The 27,184-nt window shown below is 40.3% G+C and overlaps 1 protein-coding gene across 1 annotated transcript in view; it reads right to left on the bottom strand.

The window, feature by feature from the left end:
• The window catches only part of CHRNA4 (cholinergic receptor nicotinic alpha 4 subunit), a 53,693-nt gene that overhangs the window by 10,420 nt on the left and 16,089 nt on the right, over positions 1-27,184 (bottom strand). Inside the window, exons 2-4 of the mRNA XM_075176694.1 lie at positions 26,026-26,177; positions 18,113-18,157; positions 14,587-14,696 (exon numbers count right to left, since the gene is read on the bottom strand). Coding sequence (XP_075032795.1) covers positions 14,587-14,696; positions 18,113-18,157; positions 26,026-26,177 — 307 coding nt within the window. The remainder of the gene's footprint in view (positions 1-14,586; positions 14,697-18,112; positions 18,158-26,025; positions 26,178-27,184) is intronic.

Raw genomic sequence — 27,184 nt, 5'->3', positions numbered from 1 at the left:
GACAAGTTAAGTGGAAGTCCATCTAAACATGATATTTTTACAACATTACTCCTGCTAACTAGTAGAAGCACATAAATTCCATTGATGGCGAATGCGGCTTGTCCAATAGGCTGAGTTGACAACCTTTCAATATTCTTATATTACTTACAATCTACTAGTATTGAGGAAAGTGACCATCACAGCAACATAGTATATCGGGTAGGTTTTATTAGTTGCAAGGGAGATGGAGTTGTGAAAATATTAAGATTATATTGCTCTCTTTAAATAAATCCATTCTTTAACCCGAAAACACCACCAAAATCATTGGAGTCTGGGACCTCCATTGTTTTTGCAATACCCCGGCAGCTGCTCAGTGAGTAGTTCTCCTACTAAAGCGGGCAGGATAAAATTTAAGTACTCAGAAATCTAGACACAAGAGCTGCCTTCTCCAGCAATGGAACTGAACACTTTGTATCATACAAACGGCAGGAATCCTGAACATAGGAACCACGGATCTGCTAGCTGATGAGAGGGATTGATTTTATTTCTGAATGAAGTTCAACTTGCCCCAACGCTCTTTACTGTCTCTAGAGTCCCAAAGGGTAGGAATACATGTTGAACTTAAATTGTTACCTTCAGGCACATCACAAATGTATGCAGAAGGTCATTTGCTTACCATGTGTCCAATTATTGTGCATACTGGGAAATGGTCATGTGTCTTGTTTCAGGATCTAATTATACATGATCTTCACATAGATTGTAATTTTTAATCATTTATTCTAACCAATGGTCTTGAATTTTGATACTTACACATTAATTAACAGAAATCCTTGAGTATTTATTTGAGTAATCAAATCCCTGGATGGTAATGGTTGAGTAATTTCCTGCCTTACACATTTAAAAGGCTCAGTAAGACTTTTTCAGTAACCTCAAATTTAAATAGAGGAAGCTTTCGGCTTGTTGAGAGGGAAAGCACCTTTGATTGTGTATAAAGAGGCTGAATGGTTTGGAGCCTGTGGTCATTTTGCTGTGCTCATAATGCAGAGACTCTGTTTGGCAGCTGTTTGCAATAATGAAATATTTACATTGGTTTCATTAATGGAAAATTACAGCTAAACTACAGCCTGCTATTTTATGATTCTTCTATACCATTCCACCAAAGTGACAAGTAATATTATCTAGAATTTCACGTACTGGCTGTAATATGTGCCTATAGGGGAAGTTATTTCTCTCTGCATGCCATCTGAAGACAGAATAGTTTGCAATCTACTAACAGCAGTCCTGGGATTGCATTTAATTTAAATTATCTTGATATGCAAACCATCACATATTTGTTTGTACATATATAAAATAGTATTGCAAACAGGAACCATTGGATTGTTGATACATTTTATTTATAGTCAGGTACAAGGAAGGGATGGTGTTGGACAGTTGTTTTGGGTTTGCTGTGTTGTTTTTTTTTGGTGTACAATTCTTTAGGATATATTTTTCCAAAACTGGAATAGGGCAACCATTCAATTTGAAAATGCAGCAGTATGGTTAGCTCTACCTCTGCCCCAGGCTTTGCCCCCTTGGTGCCTTGGCTATACTCCAAATGGCAGGACAATTGTCTGTAATTTGCTTAGTTAAAAAAGAAGTGTGCAATGTTTTTGCACTCTCAGGGGAGGTGAGCAAGCTACTGATTACCAGTGCACAAAATAAACATTTGTACTTGAGCAGTAGATGCTAGAATAATGCAGGACTGCTGATTGAAGCTCATGGGTAATACTAGGGGCATTCATTTTTGTGCAGCACCAACTGCATCAGGAAATAGAGTTGTAAGGAATGTGAAGTGCCCACTAACTGTACAATACTTGGATAAAGCCTTATGTTACTTTCTTCCATGGTGGACATGTTGTATATGCTACATTTCACATGATTAGTTCCAACTAAAAAAGCCAACTTCTCATCCATAATATATACTGGCAACTACACACTACTGACATCATATAATACATCCTATGCTACCATTCCATAAATACCTTTAATTGAGTTAATAGCTGAATGCTATATTTGACCGAGAAGGAAACATATGGCCATAGATTAACAGCCAATCATGTGACACCATCGCCACCTCATGACCAATCATGTGCCATCTTTTCCAACCCATCAATCCTATGTGCCAATTTCTCAGGATAACTTATTTGACATAATAAGATAATTATATCTAACAAACTGTTCAGTTCACTGCCGCATTTGAAATACTATTAAAATCCAATTTTTATAAATGTGCTTCATAAATACTTTGAAGTTGTAAGCATCCACTATATGTTGGAGACCCATACACATCAATTTCTGTGCACCTTTTACATATATTATTAGGAAGGTCCTGATGTAAAAGGAATGGCAAATGACAATATTTATCGCAACTGACTGAGAGGCTTATCAGAAGCGGGGTGTAACCATAGCAATAGAACATTTTGTTTACCCTCTAAATGGGCAGTTGAGCTCAGCTCTACGGCGATACTGGCGGGCAGCGGTAAGAGGAATCTTAGTGCTTCACCAGCCAGTGAAGGGTGCATGTGTGAGATAGAGTTCCAGTTCGCACATGATCACTGGAAGACCAGACTTGGGCTTTGCGATCCAGATTCATTTAAAAAAAAAATGGTACAAAAAGATAATACAATGTTTAAAAAATTTAATGGAATCTGATTCAAAAGAAAGGCTTTATTTAAACAAATAAAGCTTTTCTGTATGTGTCCCCCCTTCTAGCACCATCCTGAAATGGTCCGGGGGCTTTGTTACAAAAGGAGAATCCCTAAATACGCACTTTTCTCCCTATAATAAACAGACCCCTTGGTCTTCTTCAAAACACTGGAAGCAGGAGTGAATGCAGTGTCGGGTGAGAGCTGCACTAGATGTCTAAGGATCGTGTGAAGGCTGCATCTCAGGTAAGTAATCTTTTCAGGCTGTGGTTTACTTATAATATTCCTTTAAGTTCTTTTATATAGATGACGCAGTATTTTGTTATAGTTATCTATTGCTGAATACGTCCGTTGTATCACTAGTTGCTAGTGTATTATTAGGCTATATTCTCATGAATGTTAGTTCAGCCTACACAATGGCTACCTATACTATGTGTAGGTAACTAGTCTGCTTGAAGTGTTTTCTATAACTTTTTAAGTCCAGATTTCAAAATGTTATAGGCTATTAATAATAGCTGCACTCTGTATACATAGCCCCAAATGACATCTTTTTCTACAAAGATAACAAGCTTTATATTTGACTGTGTATTTTGCGCAGTGATTGGTGTTACATAACACATTAATAAAAAGCTGCTATTTATAGGACATGGTTGAAGTTTGTTTTCACCTGCTCTTTCTTCTTACAGTATGAGCAGCTCAGTTCTACACAAACAGAATTTTCTGCTCCTGTGTAAGACAGTTTGACATCTGACGCCAACTACACCATCAGCATCTGGAGCTGAAAACAAGATAAATCACTGACATACAGCTCTGCTCCCAGAGTTCTGTCACAATCCGCAGCTTCTCCGTCATTCCCCACTAATGATAGTGCAGCCTTCACCCACCTGACCCCCATACTAAGCTTCTCACAGGAGAGAATTGGGAAAGGCTGAACCTCCTTTGTTTAAGGGTGATGGAAGCCCGGGGGAACGATCTGTGAGTAGAAGGGGAGAATTATCTCCCTAAAAATAGTTGCTCTTTCACAGGTTCTCCGTCTGTTTACATGACACGGTAAAAGCATTATTCTCACTTAGCAAAGTGTATCTTAAGATGCTCTGTGCTACAGATAAAATGCATTATGAGTCACATCAACAGATCTACAAAAAGTAGGTCATTGTAGCTAAGTGTTTTTATTTTATTTACATTCTGCACCAAGTGCTATAAACTAATAGCAGCTTTGCAGATGAACTATTGCAACATATGCAGTTTGTTTTTTTAAATGACTGAATGAATGAGAATTTAAGATTGCAGAAATTGTGATGGAAGCAGTGATGTCTGGTAATTACTGTAGATTTGGTGAGAACAGAGAGGGGATCTTTGTGCGCATGTGCCATAAACGCACAGCAATCATATATATTTTGATAATGATGTTGTGATACCATAGGGTTATAAAAGTGACTTCCCATGTTAAAGGGTCCACCGGTAGATCCTCTGGTAACTTTAATGAAACCCTGGTATCTGTAACTTTAATAGTCAGTATAAACCTACCCTGGTGGTGCCACAATTAGAGTTCCTAGTAATAGAGGCTTTATATTAAAGGGCCTAAAAGAGCCAATATCTGTACCCTGGCTTCAGAGGATAGAAGACAAGGCCCCTCATTTAAAAGAGAGGATTCTCCACTTTTACATAAACTTGAAAAATGTGATCCTTAGATCTTCTGGACCACATAAAAATACTAAATAAATCTAATAGTTATAAAGGCATGCAAATACTTAAATGCTTATTTGCTGAATTGTGCCTTGTACACAGGGCCATTGTGTACGACCTGGGTGCCGCTACTTCTCCAGTGTACATCTTACCTTGTGTGTAGCAGAGACAGGTTTGGCATCTTATCTTCTTGGGACTGCGGTGCTGGACTGTGACATGGTAGCCCAGCTCCATACTCCCTGACCATTACCAACATGGAGAATCAGGAGCCGGCACCTTCACAGGTAAGAAGGTGACAGCTGTTGCCCCTCCACACCAGTGCAGGCGCATAGCAAGGGGGTGCTGTGGTGACAAAGACATTGAATGAGTGACACTATGTCATTTATTCAGTATTTTAGGAACTCCCTTAAACACTGGGGCCTTAGGTGAACGCTTAAGTCCGCCTAGTTGTCGCTCTGGAAAAAGTTGGTTTGTCACCTCCTTGCCAACAGATTTTAAGACTCTGTAACCTGGCCACACCTCTAAAGCCATTATACCCTACAAATTGTCAGTAGGACTTGCCAACAAATTATTATAATGTGAAATGATTATTACACCTGAATAAGATTGACAGGAGGGCTGTAGATAAGAGTATTATGAGTTAAAGACAAAAATAGTTTAATGAATTATGAGGACTGAAAGCAGAATTAGTAATGTATAGAAAATAGGTAAAGTCCTATAATAAGCATATCATTTACACCATCATTTCCAAATATTTTCATTAGACAAATTCAAAGGGGTAATTGAAAATAAAAGAATGAGAGTGCTTTTAATCCTGTTACATTGTCCAAACATTAGTCCAAGTTTTAAATCAGAACCTACCCAAAGCATTGACCTTAGACCTAACATTAGCCTACAAGCTACTCAAGCACTAAAATTATCTAATGAGTTCCGAATAAAAATGTAACACATGAACCAGAATCTTATGTACCAGTGGAAACAAAAAGATTTTTTTTTTTTTTTTTACTTGTAGTGGTCTTTTAAGAAACCTTGAAACTCCACTGCAAGGCTGCGATTGCAAGTTGTTGTTCTGCAGAAAGGCCATGGCTCCTTGCTAGTATCTTAAAGTGGCTGTGTATGCAAAGTACTGTTGTGCTTTGTATGAAGCTTTCCAAACATAATCTAGACATGTCTTCTGTTTTACCTAATTACTGACAGGTTATGCACCCCATAAATAGAAATTTAAAGCCACTCTAACCAAGGAAGGGCTGTCAAATTTGAGTCCATGGGGCAAGACAGCTTATTAGGAACATTTAAAAAAAAATGCAGGTGGCCCAGTGACCCAGCCCAAGGTAGCCCAGCCTGGCCCTAACATATTTACATAATAAATTCCACCTTCTCCCAAGTAGTAGAACAGTTAGGGTTTGTGTGACAGGATGGACCGCCTATGCCACCCTGTCTGTCGCTGCTCGTGTACCCCATTGCTGGTGTACCTGGGTTGGTACACCTGACCTCCTACTATGCATCAGAGTTGCTGTGGATGGATCCTCCCTGGCCTATCACACTGGCCGGAGCCGCTGGGTAGCGGGCAGAGCGGTGGTATCGGAAAGCTGGGTCCAAAGCTCAGTACAGCCGGAAACGGATTAGGAGTTGGGTCTAATCTGTAGGTCACAGGAATTTCAGCATGGAAGAAGTTGTCAAGCAGGTCTTTGAAGCAAGTGATGTTTATTTGCTCAAGTGCCCTGATAAGGACAGTTCACACTGGTTTAAGGTACCAGTGATTAAGAGGTCAGATGAAACAAGAATGATACATTTCAGTGCCTTTTTTATACAGTTTTGGACACAGCCTTGCAGGGGGTAAGCCAGCCCCCTTATGTCTGAATTATTTTTAGTATCAGGATGCATTATGTTTCCCCAAACATGGATTTAAATGCATTTTATATTTAACAAAATTTGCAGTAATCTGTGATATCCTAAGTCACATTGATCAGAGATTTCCTTTCACTTTAAACAGGATACAGGTAACGGCTCCCTGCCGGGCCTTCAGGCCAGAGCAGGCATTTGACACTTCACATCAAAAGACTTAGTTAGCATTTCCTGCTATAAGCAAAACAGACTTCTTCCCCACATATGCCTAATTGGGGTTTCCTCTAAAAAGGTTAAAACAAAAAACGAATTTCCTCCCCTGCTTTTAGAAATAAAGAATTTTTTCTATACCAAAATACACACAATATAAAAATAAGTACATTTGCAATTATATAAATAAGCGCAATGCGCTATTTCCTTTAAATAATTTTATACCATAAATTATTTATAAGTGATCCAGCCACAGTTTGGTGTTCAGGTCCTGTGCCATTCATCTGAAATCCTCAGCTCAATGATGCATCTTCAGAGTCAATTCTTGTTTTAAGAGGAGACAGGAGAAATTTGAATTCCAGTGCTCTGACGCATCTTATGGTGCAGATTGGATGGCTGACCAAGTATTCACTCACTGCAGTTGATAAAAGAATGAAGAATTGAACATTTTCCTGCTTTGTCCGTCAGGTGAGTTTGTATGAGGAATGGTGAGCTTGGTTGGATTCGGGGCCTAATTAAGGGTCCAGGTCACCCTAGGCTAATATGCTTGAAGCGCCCTCTCAGCTTCCACGTCAGGCTAATATGTGGTAGGTAAAATTAGCCCATCCTTAATGTAAAGTCTGACTTCCTTCAGCCCCACCCCACCGCACTAATGTTCATGCTCCTTATCCTTATTTAACTTATCTGCAAAACAGAAAACTAGTTTGCACCCCTTGCATTGTAACATGGTTTTGTCCAGGAGACTGAAATAAGCTACCTCTTCATTTAAGATCCTTAATGAATCAGGCCCAAAATGTTTCAAGTCAAGAGAAAACTTTGTCTTCTATCTACTGCACTTTAATAGCCTGAATCCCGTCCTACAATTATAACCCCCTAATATGGTTGACATTTGCATTAACAAGTTAATCATAAATTCAGAAGAAGGAAAGATGAGAAAGCTACGATCACACATCCCAGAAAAAAAGAAACTTTGTCCCATACAAATATTTCCATCTAAATTTTATCCAGATCTTGAAAGCTCCTTTTGATAATCACAGGCGTCTTTCATGATAAGTGTTAATTCCCTTGCTAACACTTATCGGAACAAACGCCCTCTCTAGTGTCCCCTGAGCGTTCTTGGAAAATGAAGCCCACAAAATGTTTGCTGTTGGAGCACAATTCTCCACTTTAGCCTTTATCGTGTTAATTACAGCAGAATCCAAATGACTAGAGCAGAACTAGCAGCACATTGAAAATGCCTTTGAAGCATTTTCCAAACTCTGTCAGGTTATTTAACCAAGAAAAAAAATTAAGGATATAACCTCCGTCGGGAACCATCTGCAAAGACAAAACTAAGTAATGTGTGGAACTTTCAGGTTCAGCGGTGCTAATGGAGATCACTACAAGGTCTATGGGGCACATTTATCAATATTCACATAAAGTGAAAAGTAGTTTTCAATCCTTATCGCAATGTTAAGGATTGAACTATTTCTCACATTTATGTACAACCCTGCAGTTCCGAAAAACTGCTGTTTCTGTGATGTAAAAAAACATACTTACCCCCCTCTTCGGAAGCGCTGTCTCCGGGTCTTCTCCTCGTTCTTTTCATTCTTCAATTGTTCAAAGAACTGGACATGCGCACAAAGATCCCCTCTCTGTCTCTGCAACTATCGTTGCAGAGAGAGAGCGCTGAGTGACAGGGAGGGATCATGTGATCCCTCCACACATGCGCTGTCCAGCTCTGTTCTTCGGAGCAGAGCTGACAGCATTGGATTTCTTCAATTCTGATAATGTACGCCAGCTTCAACACAACAAGTTCCTGAAAAAAAGGTTTTTTTGGGACTTGTTAGATTGCGGCCAGAGCAGTCACCATACTGTTGTATGGTGACTGCTCGCAAAAACGATAAGGAGTGCAAAGCAGCAGATATCCATGATATCTGCTGCGATGCACCTTTAATAAATTTGAGTAGGAGACATCGTGGACTAATTTACACGGTAAGTGCACGATAGTGCACTACTTTTATTTCTTAAATATACCCCTATATCTGACTCTAGTCTGGAACATAGCTCAGTTTCTGCATCATTTTGCTTTGCTAAAATGAGAAAGGACAATCGCAGATATTTACTAGGCAGCAGTGCAGGACAGGAACAATCTGTTTCTAACCCTCATTGAGACCCATTTAAGAAACTCCTAATCCCCATGAAAACTGCCATTTTTCGAGGGACAACCACAATATTAAAGATCCCAGCTATTTGAAACTAAAGGATTGCAGCAGATATCGACGATATCTGCTGCGGTCCCACTGTTATTGTATACAAAAGCAGTCCCCATAGGTTTCTACTGGGATTGCTATTTAGCGTAATTTACCAAGTTCAAAAATCAAAGATTTCTGGGACTTGTGCCTAATGGTACAGAAGATAGTGTAAGTCATTGAAGGCTATGTGGAGAGCATTGTGGTAAAAGAATCTTCAGATCCCTCAACGAATATTACCTGCTCTTACTATCGATAGTGGCCATAGAGGAGATAGGAGATAGATAAACTGTGTATTTGCCGGGACAGCCGTTTATCGTGACTGCTGTATCGGCAGAACTCTTTTCATAAATGGTCACAATCTTTCATTCCTTATCATTGCGATAACGAATTAAAATGATCATGTCAAAAATGCGGTTATTGTTAAATATGCCCCATTATTTACAACAACAGAGATACCTTAAGAAAGGTTAAAATATAATGACGTTTGGACAGGAGTGTGCTTATACATTTTGCTGCCTGAGATGGCAACTGAAATTAAACGCAGAAATAAAAAAGGGTGTTAATACCCCCAAACAAAACTTGAGAGTACTCTTTTCAGAGCATTTATACACTCTTTGTGCTATAATCTGTGTGTTTACAATGTGTTCACTGCATGAAAAATGGGTATAAAGGTATTACAGATCGCTACTATAAAAGAGTTTTGCCAGCTTGCACTTTTCAGGTTATGGTGACAGGAGTCAATGGTCACCCCAGGAAGCACATATTGAACGCATGATAAACTTCAGTGTGCGAACTTACCAGCATCCACTTCTCACAGCAATTTCCCTGCCAAGGTCTTATAATTTTTTTTTATTTTTCTTGTTAAATTCACAAAATTTGTCAAGCAGTAAACGACATTCTGATAACGTGTTTCTTAAATGAAATGTCACACAGATGAAATAAATTACATTAAATGTCTTGTACAGCACTGACGGTAGCATAAAAGACGGATATTTTGTAAATCAAGTTGGTTTTTTTTTCTACATCTCACTAACGAAAAAATTGGGAATGTTGACATTTAATGACATTTCATCAATTTTCTTTTTAAATTTGATCCTTGAACTTATTTACTTTGAAAAAGGTAGTCTATTTTCTGTTACAGTGATCACTTTCTTCACACAGTAAAAATGCCAAAGAAATAAATTCAATTACACTTCTATATAACAAGAAAACAACTAGCAAAGATTTTTACAAAATTAGAACAAATCGAGTAACATTTGGCAAGAAAGGATTTTTACACTAATTATATTGTGATGCATCTATAAAACTACTTTATCATCCTGTCTGGATTAGCTGTACAAACTAGCTTTGGTGTAAAAAAAATAGACTTGACACTCATTGTAATCATTATGCTGTAACAGATGGTAAAAGTGTGGGGGAATCTACCAAAACAGTGTTTCCATAAAGGGTAATCCACCTTCAAATAATTTTAATGTGTAGGCCTATGCAGGCCCTCCTGCACCTTTTACTAAATACTTTCTTTATTTAGCCATATCTATAAATCCTTAGAATGAGTTATCTATTTGTATTACCTGGGAACAGCACACTATTCCCCTATGCTGTCTGCATGGGTTATAATTATATATGGGCAGCATGATGGCTAAGTGGTTAGCACTTTTGCCTTACATCACTGGGGTCATGAGTTCAATTCCCGACCATGGCCTTATCTCTGAGGAGTTTGTATGTTCTCCCCGTGTTTGCGTGGGTTTCCTCCGGCTGCTCCGGTTTCCTCCCACACTCCAAAAAAACACTGGTAGGTTAATTGGCTGCTAACAAAATTGACCCTAGTCTGTGTGTGTGTGTGTGTCTGTCAGGGAAATTAGACTGTAAGCCCCAATGCGAATGAGTTCTCTGTACAGTGCTGCAGAATTAGTGGCGCTATATAAATTAGGGGTGTGCACCTGCCACTTTTGGTGTTTTGGGTTTTGGATTCTGATTAGCTTGAGGTTTTGGGTTCTGATTTGTTTTGCCAAAACACCCCACGAAAGGTTTTGGTTATGATTTTGGGTTTTGGGTTCTGATTTTTTTTTTAAAAAAAGCATAATAAGTGCTAAAATCCATATTTTTAGTTTTTTTTTCACTCCTACACTATTATTAACCTCAATAACATTCATTTCCACTAATTTCCAGTCTATTCTGAACACCTCACACCTCACAATATTGTTTTTAGTCCAAAAGGTTGCACGAGGTAGCTGGATGTCTAAGCTAAGCGACACAAGTGGGCGGCACAAACACGTGGCCCATCTAGGAGTGGCACTGCAGTTGCAATCAGGATGGCAGTTTGCAAGAGTTTGCTAGAGGTGCAAGATGGAATTGTCCTTGGGCCCTCCCACCCAACCTGATGTTTTTGAAATAGGACATTCGCACTTTAGCAAACCAATCAGGAACAGTGAACGTAGTTTAATCTCTGGTACTAATATTTCTGGACTGGAGGACTATCTCTGATCGAGATCGTGGAGGAAATTGACGAGGAGGGTGTTGCTGGTGTGGATACAACAGGACCAAGGGATTAAGGTGTCCCTGGACTGCTGACGGTCCTAGCCACAGGTCCTGAACTAAACACTGAATTATGAAGGTTCTTCAGGTGATGTATAAGGGAGGTTGTCCCTAGGTGGCCAAGATCCTTACCCCTGCTTATTTGAGCTTTACATAAGGTACATATGGCCATACATTTGTTGTCCGGACTGGGATAGAAATAACTCCAGACCGAAGAGGTGCATTTTTTGGTCTTCTGACCAGGCATGACGATGGGCTTTTTCATCCCATGGACAACAACTGTTTCTCCCCCTGGTGCCTCATTTAAGATAACCACATCAGCATCCTCCTCGTCAAGTTCCTCCTCAGCGCCAGCTACATCAATATCCTCCTCCCGGTGTACAACATTGACACCTTCATTAGCCAAATCTGTAACTGGACTGTGGGTTATCCTTCCAGCATATGCAGAGGGCGTGCTGCAAATGGTGGAAGGAGCCACCTCTTCCCGTACAGTGATGGGAAGGTCAGGCTTCGCAACCACCAACACCCTTGGACTCGCCTTGGGGATTTGTGATGCCATCTCTTTAGAAGGCAGAGTTGTTTGCTGTGTTGTTGCTGACAGCATAACTCTTTTTAATTTTTTTTGAGGGGGGGGAGGAGGAGGGCTTAGATCGTTATGTGAAGCTGAACCACCAGTCATGAACACGGGCCAGGGCCTAAGCCGTTCCTTGCCACTCCGTGTCGTAAATGGCATATTGGCAAGTTTACGTTTCTTCTCAGATGATTTCAATTTTCTTTTTTTGCTTATTTTAGTGAACTTTGGCTTTTTGGATTTTACATGCCCTCTACAAGGAGATTGGGCAACGCCCTTGGCAGACGACGTTGATGGCATTTCATCGTCTATGTCATGACTAGTGGCAGCAGCTTCAGCATTAGGAGGAAGTGGTTCTTGATCTTTCCCTACTTTATCCTCCAAATTTTTGTACTCCATTATAGTTAAATCTCTGGTACTAATATTTCTGGACTGCAAGAACAGTGAACGTAGGTAAATATAGCAGTACTAATATTTCTGGACTGCAAGAACAGTGAACGTAGATAAATATAGCAGTACTAATATTTCTGGACTGCAAGAACAGTGAACGTATTTTAAATTGTGCAGTACTAATATTTCTGGACTGCAAGAACAGTGAACGTAGGTAAATATAGCAGCACTAATATTTCTGGACTGCAAGAACAGTGAACGTAGGTAAATATAGCAGTACTAATATTTCTGGACTGCAAGAACAGTGAACGTATTTTAATTTTGCAGTACTAATATTTTAGGACTGCAAGAACAGTGAACGTAGGTAAATATTGCAGTACTAATATTTCTGGACTGCAAGAATATATTACACTAGAATTTTTTTTATACTTTTTAAAAAAAAAAATTATATTTTTTTTTAATTATTTTTGTATTTTTTTTTTTTATTTTTTTATAATTATAACATTACTATGGACTTAGCAGAACAAAGCACAGGACAAAAGCACCACTGGACTCAGCAGGACAGAGCACAGGACACAGCACCACTGGACTCAGCAGGACAGAGCACTGGACAAAGTACTACTGGACTCAGCAGGACAGAGCACTGGACAAAGCACCACTTGACTAAACTGATCAGCAGGACAGAGCACAGGATCTCCCAAATAACCACTGAACAAAACTAACCAGCACAGGGGCTCCCAAACAACCTCCCTCTTCAGTGATCGCAGGGAGAATGAAGATGGCGGCCGCGAGCGGGGAATTTATGACATACGAGTCTCGCGAGATCCGATGCGAGACTTGGATGTCATAGCCTCGTTTTGGATTGCTTTGGCGGCCGGAAGTACTTGAACAGTGCTCGGATCCCGTCGGATCCGCACTGTTCGGGCGGGCTCATCTTTAATATAAATAAATGGTAATAATAATAATACAGGGAGCAGCTTTGTGTAGGACAGCACAGAAGAAAGGTTAAAAGAAAAAGCAATGTATTTAGTAAAACTCGCAGGAGGGCATATACAAGCCAATTCATTAAGTCACCAGAGGGTGGAAAATATATTTTAAATCTGAAGACATGAAGGTTATAATTAGTCAAGGGACCCAGAATGCATAACCCTGGTTTGGTCCAGATGTTCTGCAGAATATATGAATCTCTATCTGGCTAGGCTAGGATTTATGGGAAGGCTATATAAGCCAGAGCCTAAGGCAGCAGAACTGGAGGGAGGGCATTTTTTTCTATGTATGCCTGTCTGCTAAAAAGAAAACAATGATAATTTACATTTACAGGCAGAATCCGCTTATTATTTCACACATTTGATTTATAAAGGTTATATGTAATTCGGGTTGGGGCCATTAAGCTCAATAAAAATGTGGGAGTAGGGATCGGAGAGAATTTTTTCCAAATCCAGGTGTGGTGCGGGCAAGTCTGTGCGGACTGTTCAGGAGACACATTGTATCACCTCATGGTGAACTGAATCTGTCCCATTCAGTTGAAAGCTCTAGATAAAAAGTCATGGTGTGTGCGCATCCGAAAAAATACAGAGTGCTCCCTACAAAAATGGAGCTATGCAGGTAACAGTCATTTACAGTTAGATGCATCCAATCCTCCATCCTTGCAGCACCAGTTACAAGACGCAACTGACATAGTGACTTTGCTATGTGTATAAACTTTCTTTGGTTATACATAATACTTATGATCTCATCATCACATACATTACAGACCACAAAAATGGTAGTTTATCTTTTAATTCAGCTTATTCCAGTATTTAATGTCACCAGTGTTCTATATAAGAATTACCCCCATTTCTTTCACTGGTCTTACACTACCGACATTGATTATGAACTAAGGGTTCCAGCACTGAATCAAGGATTTGGTTTGGATGCTCCTGAATCTTAATGTAGCAATGCTGTAGCTGATGTCAGACTACTGGCATGTTATCACAGTGTGTGTGGTCTGAAAATGTCCATGATGGCTGATGATAATCTGATCGAATCTATTGGATAATTACCGGGCATATTGGCAAATGCGTTTAGGAGATCACATTAGATGACCGCTATGAGCCTGTTTGTGACATCTTACAACCACCCCAATTTGGCCACCTACATATGTTCTTTTACCTGGCGTTCATATAAAGAGGTATAAATTAGCCTGTGTGTGCAACTTTCTTTGCAGCATGGAAAGTTATCACCTCCAGGAGTTTGACCATTAGGTTCTTCCTTTTTAATTTCTTAAATCAAGGTTCTGATTTCAATAGATATTGAACATAAGCATTTGTTAAATGATTCACTATTCATCTGAATACCAAATTATGGATTTACTGAATCCTTATTTACAACACATTTATGGTATTTACACCGTATTCATCTATTAAATGCAAACTTGCCCTCCGAAGACCCCGTTTGTTTAGCATCATCTCACTTGTTATAGAGGACAATATCTGGCCTCCAGATCAACTCAGAGGGGATCCGTATTGATGTGACATTCTCATACTCCAGAGGGTCCCATCGCAATTTGTAATCATGCCATTCCTATAGAGAGGATAAAGACAAAAGACAACTTCAAAAGATGATTTCCCAGCTTGTCAAGCCCTCTATCAACACAAACGTTGCTCTGCTGTTCAAACATCTGCAGAAATTGTTACATATATCACCAGGTTGACCCTCAGTGCTATCTATAATAATCAATGCTGGGTCTGTTACTAAGACACTATGGAGGCAGCCATTTTGTGGGTGATCTTACCAATACACTACAAGCTGGTGTCATCCCTAAGACATGAGGCATACCCAGCACATAACTCTCAACATTTAAAACTCACTAGTGTCTACTTTTTTGTCCTCCAGGAGGGAAAGAGGTGGGAGCAATGTACCTCATCACAGCACACCCCCTCCTCCTTCTGGGAGTTTGCAATCTGGAATAGCAGGCACCCTAATGTGGGAGTCTTCAAGACATTCCGGGAGACTAGCCAACAATGACTGAATGGACTCAACACTTATACACTATGGAGGCAGCCATTTTGTGAGCTAGGAAATAACTTCATCACTGAGGCATAAGGCACAAAGTGAATTCATAAGCTGAACACTGGTTCCGCACACATAATGGCTGCCTCCACTCATGCAACGTTTACTGCATAGTCCTATCTTTTTGGCTTCCTTTTGTGCTTTTCAGTCATATATTTATATAATCAGGCTGTACATTTTATTTTGTTGACCCTGGACATTGTACAGCTCAGCTTGTCTCTCTATAACTGTATCCACAGAGCAGACTGTGTTGTATTCTAGGGCAATAAAAATAAACAACTCTATCTGACGACATAAACACGTGTTTGAACTGCCCACCAAATGTACAAGACATATAGCAATGTATTTACTAAAATTTGCAGAAGGACAAATACAAGCTTATAAAGTAGTCTGAAGGTATAAAGCACCTTTGTCAATTATTTTATATATTAATTATTATTTATTTAGCCATTGGAAGATGTGTACAGTCTCAGACTTCAGTAGGTCTCCCTTATTGCTAGAACCAATAGTTCAATGTAAACTAATTATAATAGCATCTACTATTAGATCCAGTTCACATAAATCTACTAATGCTGTCCTTCATTCTTCATTAGCCTTCCTCTGATGGGCTGTCTTTGTGATGTATATTTCATACTTGCCAACTCTCCAGGAAAGTCTGGGAGACTCCCGAAATTCGGGTCAGTCTCCCGGGCGAGCTGGCATTTCTCCCGCATCCCAGGTTTCATCGAGAATCGCGTCATTTGACGAGATTCTCGGTGATTCATGCCATTTTGGACGGCGGGAGGGGGCGGGGCGAGGCCAATCTCGTAATTTTGGCCCCGTGACGGGTTCACGGGGGCAGGGCCAAAAAGACACAATTGGCATCGCCCCGCCCCCTCCTGCCCTCCAGTCACGTCCCCTCTCCCGGAAACTTGTTTCCGGGAGTTGGCAAGAATGGTATATTTGTGACATCACAGTCCTGCCATGTATATGCTGCCCATTTTGGCATTTCATTGGATGACTGTGTGCAGCACTTGGAAGCAATCTGCATGGTGCCTGGCCACAACAAAATGCCCGGGATCTCAGTTATCCTGGAAGGGTCCTGTCATGGCAGTGCAGCTGCCATCTTTGTAGCTTGCGCCAAATGGCACACAGCCCACAAGCCCCTGGTCACCACCTCCCTGACCTCAGAAATATGCTAATATTTGTATCATTTACATATATTTGTCAAACCTTCAGTGTGTAGAATACAGGACCACAGAACAACCTGAGTGGGGTTATGTTTTTATTCCAAAAGAAGACACATAGCACCCATAGAAATTGTTCAAACATACAAGCCATATAAAATGGAATTTGAAAAAAAGCACCATTACTAAAATAATGTTCTTCCTTTCAATGTGTTGTTATTTTTTTTTTAGCAAGTGGGAGACTGTAATATTAACTATATAAGACATTTATGTGAAAATGAACTTAGATCTAAACAATGTCCTAAATCCTTAAACTGTCAGGGTTGCTGAGCATTGCTGTTGTAAATATCTAGGATTTACACCCTCTGAGATCTGACCACAGAGACTACTTGTTTGGCTGTGAAGACCAACAAACACGGAAATGTTATGGGTTATTTATGAACAGCGAAAAGTGCTGACACACACACACTTGTTTTGGTGTGCACATGCACTAACCCGTCTGTCTAGCACAGTTAAATGCCCTGGAAAAATAATCTATGCCTAGCTGTGTCAGTTTGCAGATACACCCGTAAATATACATGGTAGAAAGAGTTAAAAATTGCTTCAAAGGCCAATCTCCTAAATCTTTGGTAGGTTGTTCCCTTCATTCATGTCAACACTTCTATTTTATCCTAAAATAGTGCTCTGTTTGACTTCAATTATATCTTAAATTAATCATGAGAAGGAGGGGAGCTGGGGGCTGCCTTTGTTACATGTGTCACTTTTGTGTGTGAAAGTATTTTATTACATTTAGGGACTGGCTGGGCTGGAGGCTAGGGGGGCATCTTCCCCCCGGCCTGGTCCCATGTTGGTCTGCGTTGGACCGGGTCAGTAGGCCACCTGTATTTTTTTTTTTCTTCAATATGTTCCAATCAGCCTGCTGGGCTGATTCTCACCCCCCAGACTAAAACCAGCCAGTGATTACATTGATCCACATGTAACTAAAGGTACACAGTGCTTCCCATTAAAAAGTATAAAATGAGATCAAGGAGTAAATGTATCAAATAGAGATTTCTGCAAATCGCCGATATCCGGCGACCTTGCATAGTAAATTTAAAGCAGCAATAGCTTTAAAGGCAAGTAGAGTTTTGAAAATTCAAGTCCTTTTGTGGGGCATGGGGGGAATGAAACCTCAATTCTACATGTGTGCTAAATAATTTGCACTCATGTACCTAAATCAGTTATGCCCCCGATCTGCCCATTTCTTTCCATCAGTGAGTGCAAAAAAAGATAATTTATGCTGTGCTGCAGTTTTACAGTACATAAATGACAATTCTGTGACGCAACCATTGGATATCTCAGATACCAAGCAGTTATAATATTGCCAGTCTCAGATATTCTGTCTACACCATATTATTAAAGGAAACCATTATTGAATGGTTTACATTTCTCCAATCTTCTTCTGTAGGCTTATCATACCTTAGTGTAGACTGTTTTGAAATCCTAAGGGGTTTATTTACTAAACTGCGGGTTTGATAAAGTGGAGATGTTGCCTATAGCAGCCAATCAGATTCTAGCTATCATGTTGTAGAATATACTAAATAAATGATACCTAGAATCTGATTGGTTGCTATAGGCAACATCTCCACTTATTCAAACCTGCAGTTTAATAAATATACCCCTAAGCCTCTGTCTTCAGCTGGCAAGGGATGCTGGGACTTTAAGTTCCACAATAGCTGGAGGTTGCTTATCTCTACCTTAGAGGCACAACAAGTATCTCACCTGTTTCACCCAGACATTAGTCGTCATCATCTGGTTCTTCTCGTCCTATAGAAAATATAGAGAGGTTAGGCACAATCTCATTGGGATAGTGACTAGTTTAGCCTGGTCTTCCTCTAAACTACATCATTGTTTATACATTAATCTGTTGAAGCCTTACTAGAATATAGAGCAAATATATACATCCTATTCCTACATCCCTTTAATCCACTAGTAGATTGCTAGCTGTTTTGTAACAGGGGTTTACATCCTATTTCTATACATCCCTTGTGCCCACTAGAGATTGTTAGCTGTTGCGAAATAGGGTTTTATAAAGCAAGCAGACATATAATAGCAGTTAGCAACTAAACACTTAATACGTGTATACTTATTTAATAACAGTCATTTACAATGCTCTCAACTATTTGAACCAATATCTCTTTGATCTCTTTCCTTAGACCGGGTCTAAGGTATAGCTCTGTCTGTAAACTCTTACACTGGGTCTCCAACACATCTATCTGACTTTGACATTTCTGCCATGTGATGAGGTGAGCACTCTCATCGAGAGGTACACTTTGTTTGCATTATTTAATATGAAAACTGGCCTCTTAACCAACATTCCAACTTACACCCCAGGGACTCTCATCACTGCTGCCACTCATTGCTTTATTTCTAATCCATTGATTCAGGAGAGACCTGGGGTGATAGGTCAGCAAATGCTGTGACCTCTGCTTGCTGGATCAGTATGTGGGAAGTGCGACAGTGAAGGCTGTACAGAGGTACTGAGGAGGGAGTAATGTCTATTCTGGCACCTGCAAGGTTGGGCCCCTGGTAACTCCTAGAATGAACCTTAAAAGAGCATACAAGCTATATAATGTGAAATGTTTTAGTGTATTACTTTGTGTATAGCTGCACAGTAAGCATTGTGTTTTATAATAATGTGTATCAGCTAGCAGAGCATGCTGGGAAACATAGCTGTACAACAGCTAGAGAGCCACAGGTGGCCTGCATCCATTGTACAGTGTATGTGTGTGCAGACTATAAATGATTTGAGATATTGTCAGCAAGATTACTTCACATACACCCCCTCCCGCAGCTTGTTTCTGCTATACATTCCTCATGCCCACCCCAGCCTGGGCAATGGATCCTATACTGCCATCGTATTGCCTGCTATATAAACAGTGTGCAGTGATGTGCCAGTAGCAGTATGCAACAATGCTGAGCCCATCCTCTTCATGTCAAGGCAGCACAGAAATAATTCATTATTTGGATGAGGTATATAATGGAGAACATACATAATGTTAAATGTAGCATTAATTTCATAAATGACTCATCCCAACCATTATGAATTGTTAAGATGGCTTCTTACATTAAACACGGGTCCAGCTGGAGTGTCATTCTGAACATTACAGAAACAACTATTTCTGAGAAACTAGAACAAATATTGTATCCATTTACCCTAGGCCTGTTTCCAGTATAAGACATAGTGTACGGAATTTTTAACATTTTCTTTTTCATCAATAACAATTTGGAGACCCTAGCAGATATTTTATAAACAAAAACAATGAATTTAAATGTGTCCATGAATTCAATTCCCACCAGGGCCTTAGCTGTGTGCAGTTTGTATGTTACCTCCAGATTCTCCTGTTGTGTATGTCTTTGTGTGTGTGTGTGTGTGTGTGTGTTAGGGAATTTAGACTGTAAGATCCAATGTAGCAGGGATTGATGTGAGTGATTACATAGCACCAGAGTTGTACATGGTCATACTATGTCAATAAACAGAAGATAAATATGGTCTAGTCCAAATAAGCTCACAATCTAATAGGTGCATGTCACAATTGAGACATCAAGGTGATGAAATGACAATTGTAGCTGGAGGTAAAGTGTGTATAGAAATTGCAGTAGAAGCATTATCTATCTATATATCTTTCTAATGTGTATATGAATATTTATCTATTTCTCATATCTATTTATACAGAGTTCCAGAAGAATGCATAATATTTAGGGATCTTGCCTATTCATGTTTTCACTGTGATGCAGTTCCAGGATTCCTGGCTGTCTGTGCCTTGGACGGTGTTTGATACAACGTTACCATCATTACATTATGAGCAGACTGAGTTTAGAAATAACTGATGGAATCTGTGGCAGAGACCCAGCACAGCAGCACATGGTGCAAATCTCTTTAACTCTGGGGGCTCTTCAGTCACATGAGGGTGGTGACTAACTGCAACTACTCTTTCCTCTTTGTTCTCATCTTCTATGTATGTGTGTATATCAGTGGCGCATGCAGGGGGGGTTTCTGAGTCTCTAGAAACCCCCCCTGCGCTAACTAATTGGCCACTGTCCTATACAGCAGCCGCGGCGCTGTCAAAGAAGCGCCCGCGGCGGTGCTGTATTGTATACAGCACCGCCGCAGACGCTTCTTAGACAGCGCCGCGGCTGCTGTATAGGACAGCGCTGGCGAATCTGAGCTGCTGCGCATGCACGGGTGCAGAAAATGCTGATATCCTGGAATTTTAATGCACAACAGTCTCTAGAATTAACAGTGAATGGTGTGTAAAAGGAAAAAAAATCCAGTGTGCAGCATCTCTGTGGGCGAAAACTCCTTGTTAATGAGAGGTAGAATGGCCAGACTAGTTCAAGCTGACATGACTGCGACAGTGAATCAAATAGCCATGTGCTACAACAATGGAATGGAGACAGCATGTCTGAACGCACAGCACATGAAACCTTGAAGTTGTCAGGCACCGTCCTCGTACTCAGCATTAGTGCCAGGGCCGGACGCCTAGCTCTCTCGGCAGCAAGGTTCGTTGCTAGGCAGCTGGACACCGGCCTCTCTCCTCAGGATTGCTGTGCGCATGTGTGTCCGTCTCGAGTCCCCGTTTTCTAGCAACGGGACTCTTCTCTCTACTTCCTGTTGGCAGTCAGCTGTTCGGACCACCTCCTTCACTGCCACCAATGAGGGATAGGGTACCTCTATTTAAACCTGCCTCTGACACTAGGTAGATGCCAGAGTATCTAGGTCTTCCTATGCTCCAGCATTCCAGCCTGTCTCCCTGCTCTCTGACTGATCTCTTGTGTACCGACTCGGCTATCCCTGGTTCTGCTTCTGGATCTCCCTTCGGCCTGATTGCTCCCGCTGTATCTGACCTTTGACTTGCTGACCCCGAAATGAATTACACCTTGATACCATGTTTGCCAGTACAGTTTGACCTCTGCCTGCACGACCACGTCTGTTCACTATCTACTCAGTTGATAGCTAACTTGAAGAGCTGCGACCTGCAAATCCCTTGCAGAAAACTCCAAACTCCCTTGAGCTGGTCCCTGGTGAAGACCGGGGGTGTGTTTAGACTCCGCACCTCCTAGCTTAGCATCTTAGCAGTTTACCCATCTTGTAATTGCTACTTCCAGCAGGATAACATGGTATGTCACCGGGCACACCTCATCTCAAGCTGTTTCCATGACAGGCAGCTTTCCCATTGTCTGCGGAAAGTATGCTCAGGACTGTGTACTTCACTTGGTGAACATTGCTCATCTGGAACTTCAAATAGGGTTCACTGAAGCCTATAAATAAGGTGCTGACAGTATATTTGAACTTCCAGAGAGAACGCTGATCAGATGTGGACATGTATTCTTGGAAAATAAGCATAGTAAGGGGAAAACATGGGACTGTCTGAGAAAACCAGGAAACATGGAAGCCTTAATATAGGTGGCAGAAACATGAGGTGTACACAATACTAACATAGGCAATATTCATTCACAATGGTTTACTGTATCCCAGACTCTAACACTGGCATGTTGACTACAGGAAAGTCAGCTGAACAGCCCTTAATTAAACTGTAGACACTTTGTGGCATGAAATGTATCTATATCGCCCATTCCAAATATTTACCCTTAAATACTGTGGACAATTTTGGAGAATTCTTCATCCTATGGGCAGTAAACAGTACATAGTTTTGATGTTGAAGGATGCTACATTAGTCCTAGACTGTAGTTCAGCCAGGTATTTGATTTAGCTCTGAGTAGGGCTAGCTGTGTAATAAATGGAGCTAATTAAGTCCTTTATAAACCCTGTGATTTCCATACTAAAGACACCATGAAACCGTATTTTCCATGCATTTGTTAATGCTGAAAAAGCATATTCATGACCATTGTTACTAGCATTTGTAGACTTTCCGAAGCCTTGAGACAAGGAAACGCACAGAATTGATAAATATATCATATATCTTTTCTACTTTTGTGTATTACCTCATCTATTTGTGACTTTCTGTACCAAAATCTGTGTTGCCTTCTAAATACCACCAGAACACAAGTAAAAATGGCAGTGGGTGTGGTAACATTATAAACAACGGTTCCTAGTGTCAGACCTGTAAAATAGATTTAAAAATTGACATTGGGTTTTAGCACTAAAGAAACACTAAAATGTCTCATTTAAAAAGTGTTTTGCCCTTGATTGCTTTAAACTGTATTTTGAATCTGACGAGTTGGTGGTGGGAAGTCACCCTACAGTTGCTGAATGTGTGGTAAGCACTAAGGTGCAAGGATTTTGTGCTTTTGTTTTATGCATTTTATGGACTAATGCCCACACTTCCCGAGGGTCAGAATGCTACAATGTGAATTTATTGGACTAGAAAAAAGAAGATACCAAAAAAAACAAATGGATTTCAAGAATTCAACATAGTCATGCACAAGATTTTAGAACAGTAGGACATCAAGAGGACTCTGAAACTGAAGGAAGGGAGACGGAAAGGAAACATAAGGAAGAACTTTAAAGAAAGGCACATAGATGAATGGAATAAAAGGCAAAAAAACCAAAACAAAAGTAGACACTGACCTCGTCAGACTAGATGTCAAATTCTATGGATCTCACTGCAAGTGAGATTGAACTCCCCCTGAAGAGCAATTTCCAGATGTCTTTACTGGGAGTTGCATTCTGACATTTTACTGATCCACGGTTAGATAAAAGACTGGACATGAGGGGAATGATTGCCATATCTGTCTAATCATTGGACCTTGCTAAAGTTTGTCTATTCTGCTTATGTGAATAACCAAATTGCACTCATCTGAATGTTAGTGGCTGGCCAAAACACTGGATCATAATTTGTATCATAATGCTTTGCAATGCAGCTTGCAGCTTCAGGTTGATAACACTGGAGGTGTGATAACTGAGGTTATAATTCTACCTGCTTTTATGCCATATCCAATCCAGCATAAATTGTATTTTCAAGCTTTATTTGCTTAATAATGTGGTAAAGACATTTATGAAAACTTAATTAAAGGGGTTATATACCTGATCCCTGCTACTGGCAGTGATTGCTGGCAAAACTTGTAAAAGGCGGCATATGGTTGGCTTTGACATACCACTAATCAAGCTCATGCTGCCTTGTGCGGCCCTGAACGCCTTTTCAAAGTTCTGCCACTGATTCATCTCACAAGGAGGGATCTCCGTCTATAGAAGGGATAGTGTACAACCCCTTTAGAAGAGAGTTGGGGGCCTATTTATGAACTTCCGAAGAGATTTAAATGCCCCAAAAACTTTAGTAAAGTGGTTACTTATTATTAGAGGATGTCTGCTATCTGTTGCGGTCCTAGCCTCTTTGACAACAAATGCATTCCCCATAGGTGCCTATGCCCTATTTATCAAGCCCTGAAATTTGGAGCCGCCCTACCCTATGGGGAGGCCATCTTCAGATCCTTCTCCGGCAGGCTTTGTGCTTCTCCCCATTGCAAGGACCTGTACTATAGATTATTTGCTGGGACAGGCTCCTATCGGCGCCGCCGTCCTGACTAATTCATTTCAATAAATTGCCACGTTAATTCATTTCTTGTCACTGTGAAAAGAAAGGATAATTAACATGAGCAATATGTGATGGGACACAAATAGGCCCCTTGGTCTGTTATGCAGGCTATACATGCTGCATTATTACAGATGATGCTAGGAAGTACTAAACTCCTTGCTTGTAAATGCAGTCGGAGAGTGTCTTCTACTGACAACACTAACAGGCCCCAATTATACCAGAAGTGAGTTATTTATTTGCTTGCTGATCTGTGCCAGCTACTTCATGTATGCTGGCGTGTGTGGGTCGAAAATGGACGCAATTTCTGCTAATGAAATGATCACAGCTATTGACCTACGTGTAAAGCCACTTCTGACCACTCTAACCAGCCTCAGTTGTGGTGCCCTTGATCTGGCCGGATCTCATCCAGCTTGGTCACCTACATTTGTGTGCAAATCAAACATTAATCAAGTTAGCCCATGTACGCATCAGCCTTTTACTACTGTGTTCTTATCCTACAGGAGTCTTTTGGGATTTTCAAAGCTTACAAAGCTGGGTAAGCTTCTAACGAATTAGGAAAAACAAGTGTTTTAATTATTGTAAATACTTCCTAATTGTTTCTCTAGGGGAACTAAAGAGCTGAGTAAGAAACATGTATTTATGCATCAGCCAAAGTCCTTGGATTGAGCAGGGGAGATTAGACATATGAGTAAGTCTTGCTTAATCGTATCTCCCAGTAGTGATTGTAGATGCCAGTATGAAAAATGAACTGATGGCAATAAATGCAAGTGGTACTAAAGTCAAAGACAGGGAAACACATTTTCTGGAATGTCAGAGCAGCTATCTTTCTTAAAAAAATTATTCAGAAATTGCTCAATGCATGCTGTCATATGTTGAGGAAAGTCCATTCCATACCCCTAGTCCTTGACTTGGGGTAATTAAACAGTTTTGTCGCGGTAACAGAAATGTATGCTGCAGTGGGGTGGGATGTTCAAACCTATCTTTATATCTTTGCATTGCAACCAAAGTAAATTATGTATTAATTCTCATCACAGAATGTAAAGGTTTTTCCATATTATAAGACCTAGTACTATCCATTTTGAGATATTCCATCATAGCAGCTCTAATTCAGTAAATGCAATTTTGCAGAACTGATGTCTCTATATATTACACAATTAACATTTTCACATATATTAATAGACGCTACTTAAATAGCGTTCTAAATCAAGTGTTCAGTTTCAGGGTTTATTTCCACTTTAAATAGTGACATTTTAGCAGCATGGAGGTATATCAGTCAATCCTAACATCAGTCTGATGAATAATCTGACGTTCCTCCATTCTGCTTAAATGTCACTATTACTCCAGATTCTGGATCATTTAAAACTACTTATGTTTATTGCCATTGGTCGTGCAATTAGTGCCATAACGGGCCAAAGATGGCAACCTAAAATTGAATGTGACCATGTGATCGGTTCACACCCTATCCTGGGATATCCTTTTCACCCAGGCATGCCCCACTCCTGGCAAGTTGCCCTGCCAACTGTGATACATATTGGGATGCAGCTGGTGGTGTTAATCCCTTTTGAAGCTCCCTAGAAATTAATTTTGCTTGATTGAAATACGTATAAAATGACTTAGATCATGCTTGCTTATTGTTCCAGTACATTTTACTTTTTTTTTTTTTTGTTACACTCCACTTGACACCTGTATGCAATAATGCAGCTATTTTGTGGAATTAACTAATATTCATCCATTTATTAGTAACTCTGGACATTGTCTATACCTCCCACAGTGGATTTCCTTCCACAGTCCAAAACCATACTGCTAGGATAACTGGCTGCTGACCTAAAATTGGACCTAGTATGTGTGTTTGCCTGATAAGGAAGATAGGCTGTCAGCTCATATGGGGCAGGGACTAATGTGAATGATTAAATATTCTCTGGACATCACTGCATTTATTTATTAATAAATGAATAAAGAGAAAATCCAAGTGACTCCATGCACTATGGTCTCACGTGCTGGAGTGCAATAGTTTTTTTTAATGTAGGTGAAAAGAAGTGACATCCCTCCTTTAAACTCTCTTGTCAGCGGTTGTATTCTCTAACATTTCTTCTGTGAAAGCAGACATCTGAAAAACACACAGGTAGCTAAGTCACTTACCACGTCAATGAGCTGGGCTATGGACAAGCCAAATCGCACAAGAACCGCATCAGATATATTGGCCACGGGACGGGACCACTTATTGTACCCTATGAAAAGCTTCTTCAGCAGTCTTTCCTCTGCATGTGCACGGGTTTCAATGTGACAGGAGACTAGAGAAAAGAGAAATACCTGTTATTTGGGCAGCAAAACCTGAAGCCTTCAGAAATAAACTGGCACTTTTAATCAATCAGGATTGTTTTAACTATAGACTGAAATTACCAGAAGGTGACTTAAACAAAGACATTTCTTACAAAACAAAAAATAATAGTGTGTTAGGGAATCAACATTCTTTGTTGTAGCAATGAGTATTAACTATGCTGTTATCTCGCCCACTGTACACCAGTGTAACAAGTAGGCTGCAATTTGTGAATGGGTTGTGGAAATGCAATCAGGTAACAACACACTAGAGAGTATCACATCAGCTCCAGGAATATGGAGGTATTGCTTACATTTTGTTTTAATCTAGAGCCAATAAATAGAATCCATGTCAGTGGTGACTATTCTAAAAGATAAGGAGGGATCGGTTGTTAGTTTAATAGATTAGATCTATTGAAGCAACAAGCAAACACAGTGGTAGTGGTTAGACCATTAGGGCTCATCCAGAGTTTCACAACACGTTCCGAAAAGAAACTGCTCTGAAAATCGTGCAGCCGTCGAGATCAGTGGATGAGTGGCAGTGAGAACTGCTGGCAAGCTCTAAATGCCGGAAAATCACGCATGCACGATTATTCTGTGTTTTGCTGAGACCCGCTTTTTCTACTGTCACTAGTCTTAAAAGAAGATCCTGATGCATGCATGATTTTCCCAGACGTTTGCACACGTCGCGCTCCTTTTGGTGTGAGCATATTTTGTTCACACACTCATCTAAATGATCATTAAAGGTACTGGCCTATTAGACCATTTTAGACCGGTGGTAGTCAGCATATCGATGCTGGCTACCCCAAGACTTACCCCAACGTCTTCACACAGCACAGCTCCTGTACGTTCTCCATGCCCGCATACTTACATTACCCCCAAAAAATCACCATCATTATTCCATACCCCACCTATTTTAGACACAATCGGCCTGATTCATTAAGGAAAGTAAGGCAAAAAAATAAGTATGTTTTCTCCTGGA

The sequence above is a fragment of the Mixophyes fleayi genome, chromosome 6 (assembly GCF_038048845.1).
Source record: "Mixophyes fleayi isolate aMixFle1 chromosome 6, aMixFle1.hap1, whole genome shotgun sequence".
Lineage (NCBI taxonomy): Eukaryota > Metazoa > Chordata > Amphibia > Anura > Limnodynastidae > Mixophyes > Mixophyes fleayi.
This window is presented reverse-complemented; position numbering and strand designations above follow the sequence as displayed.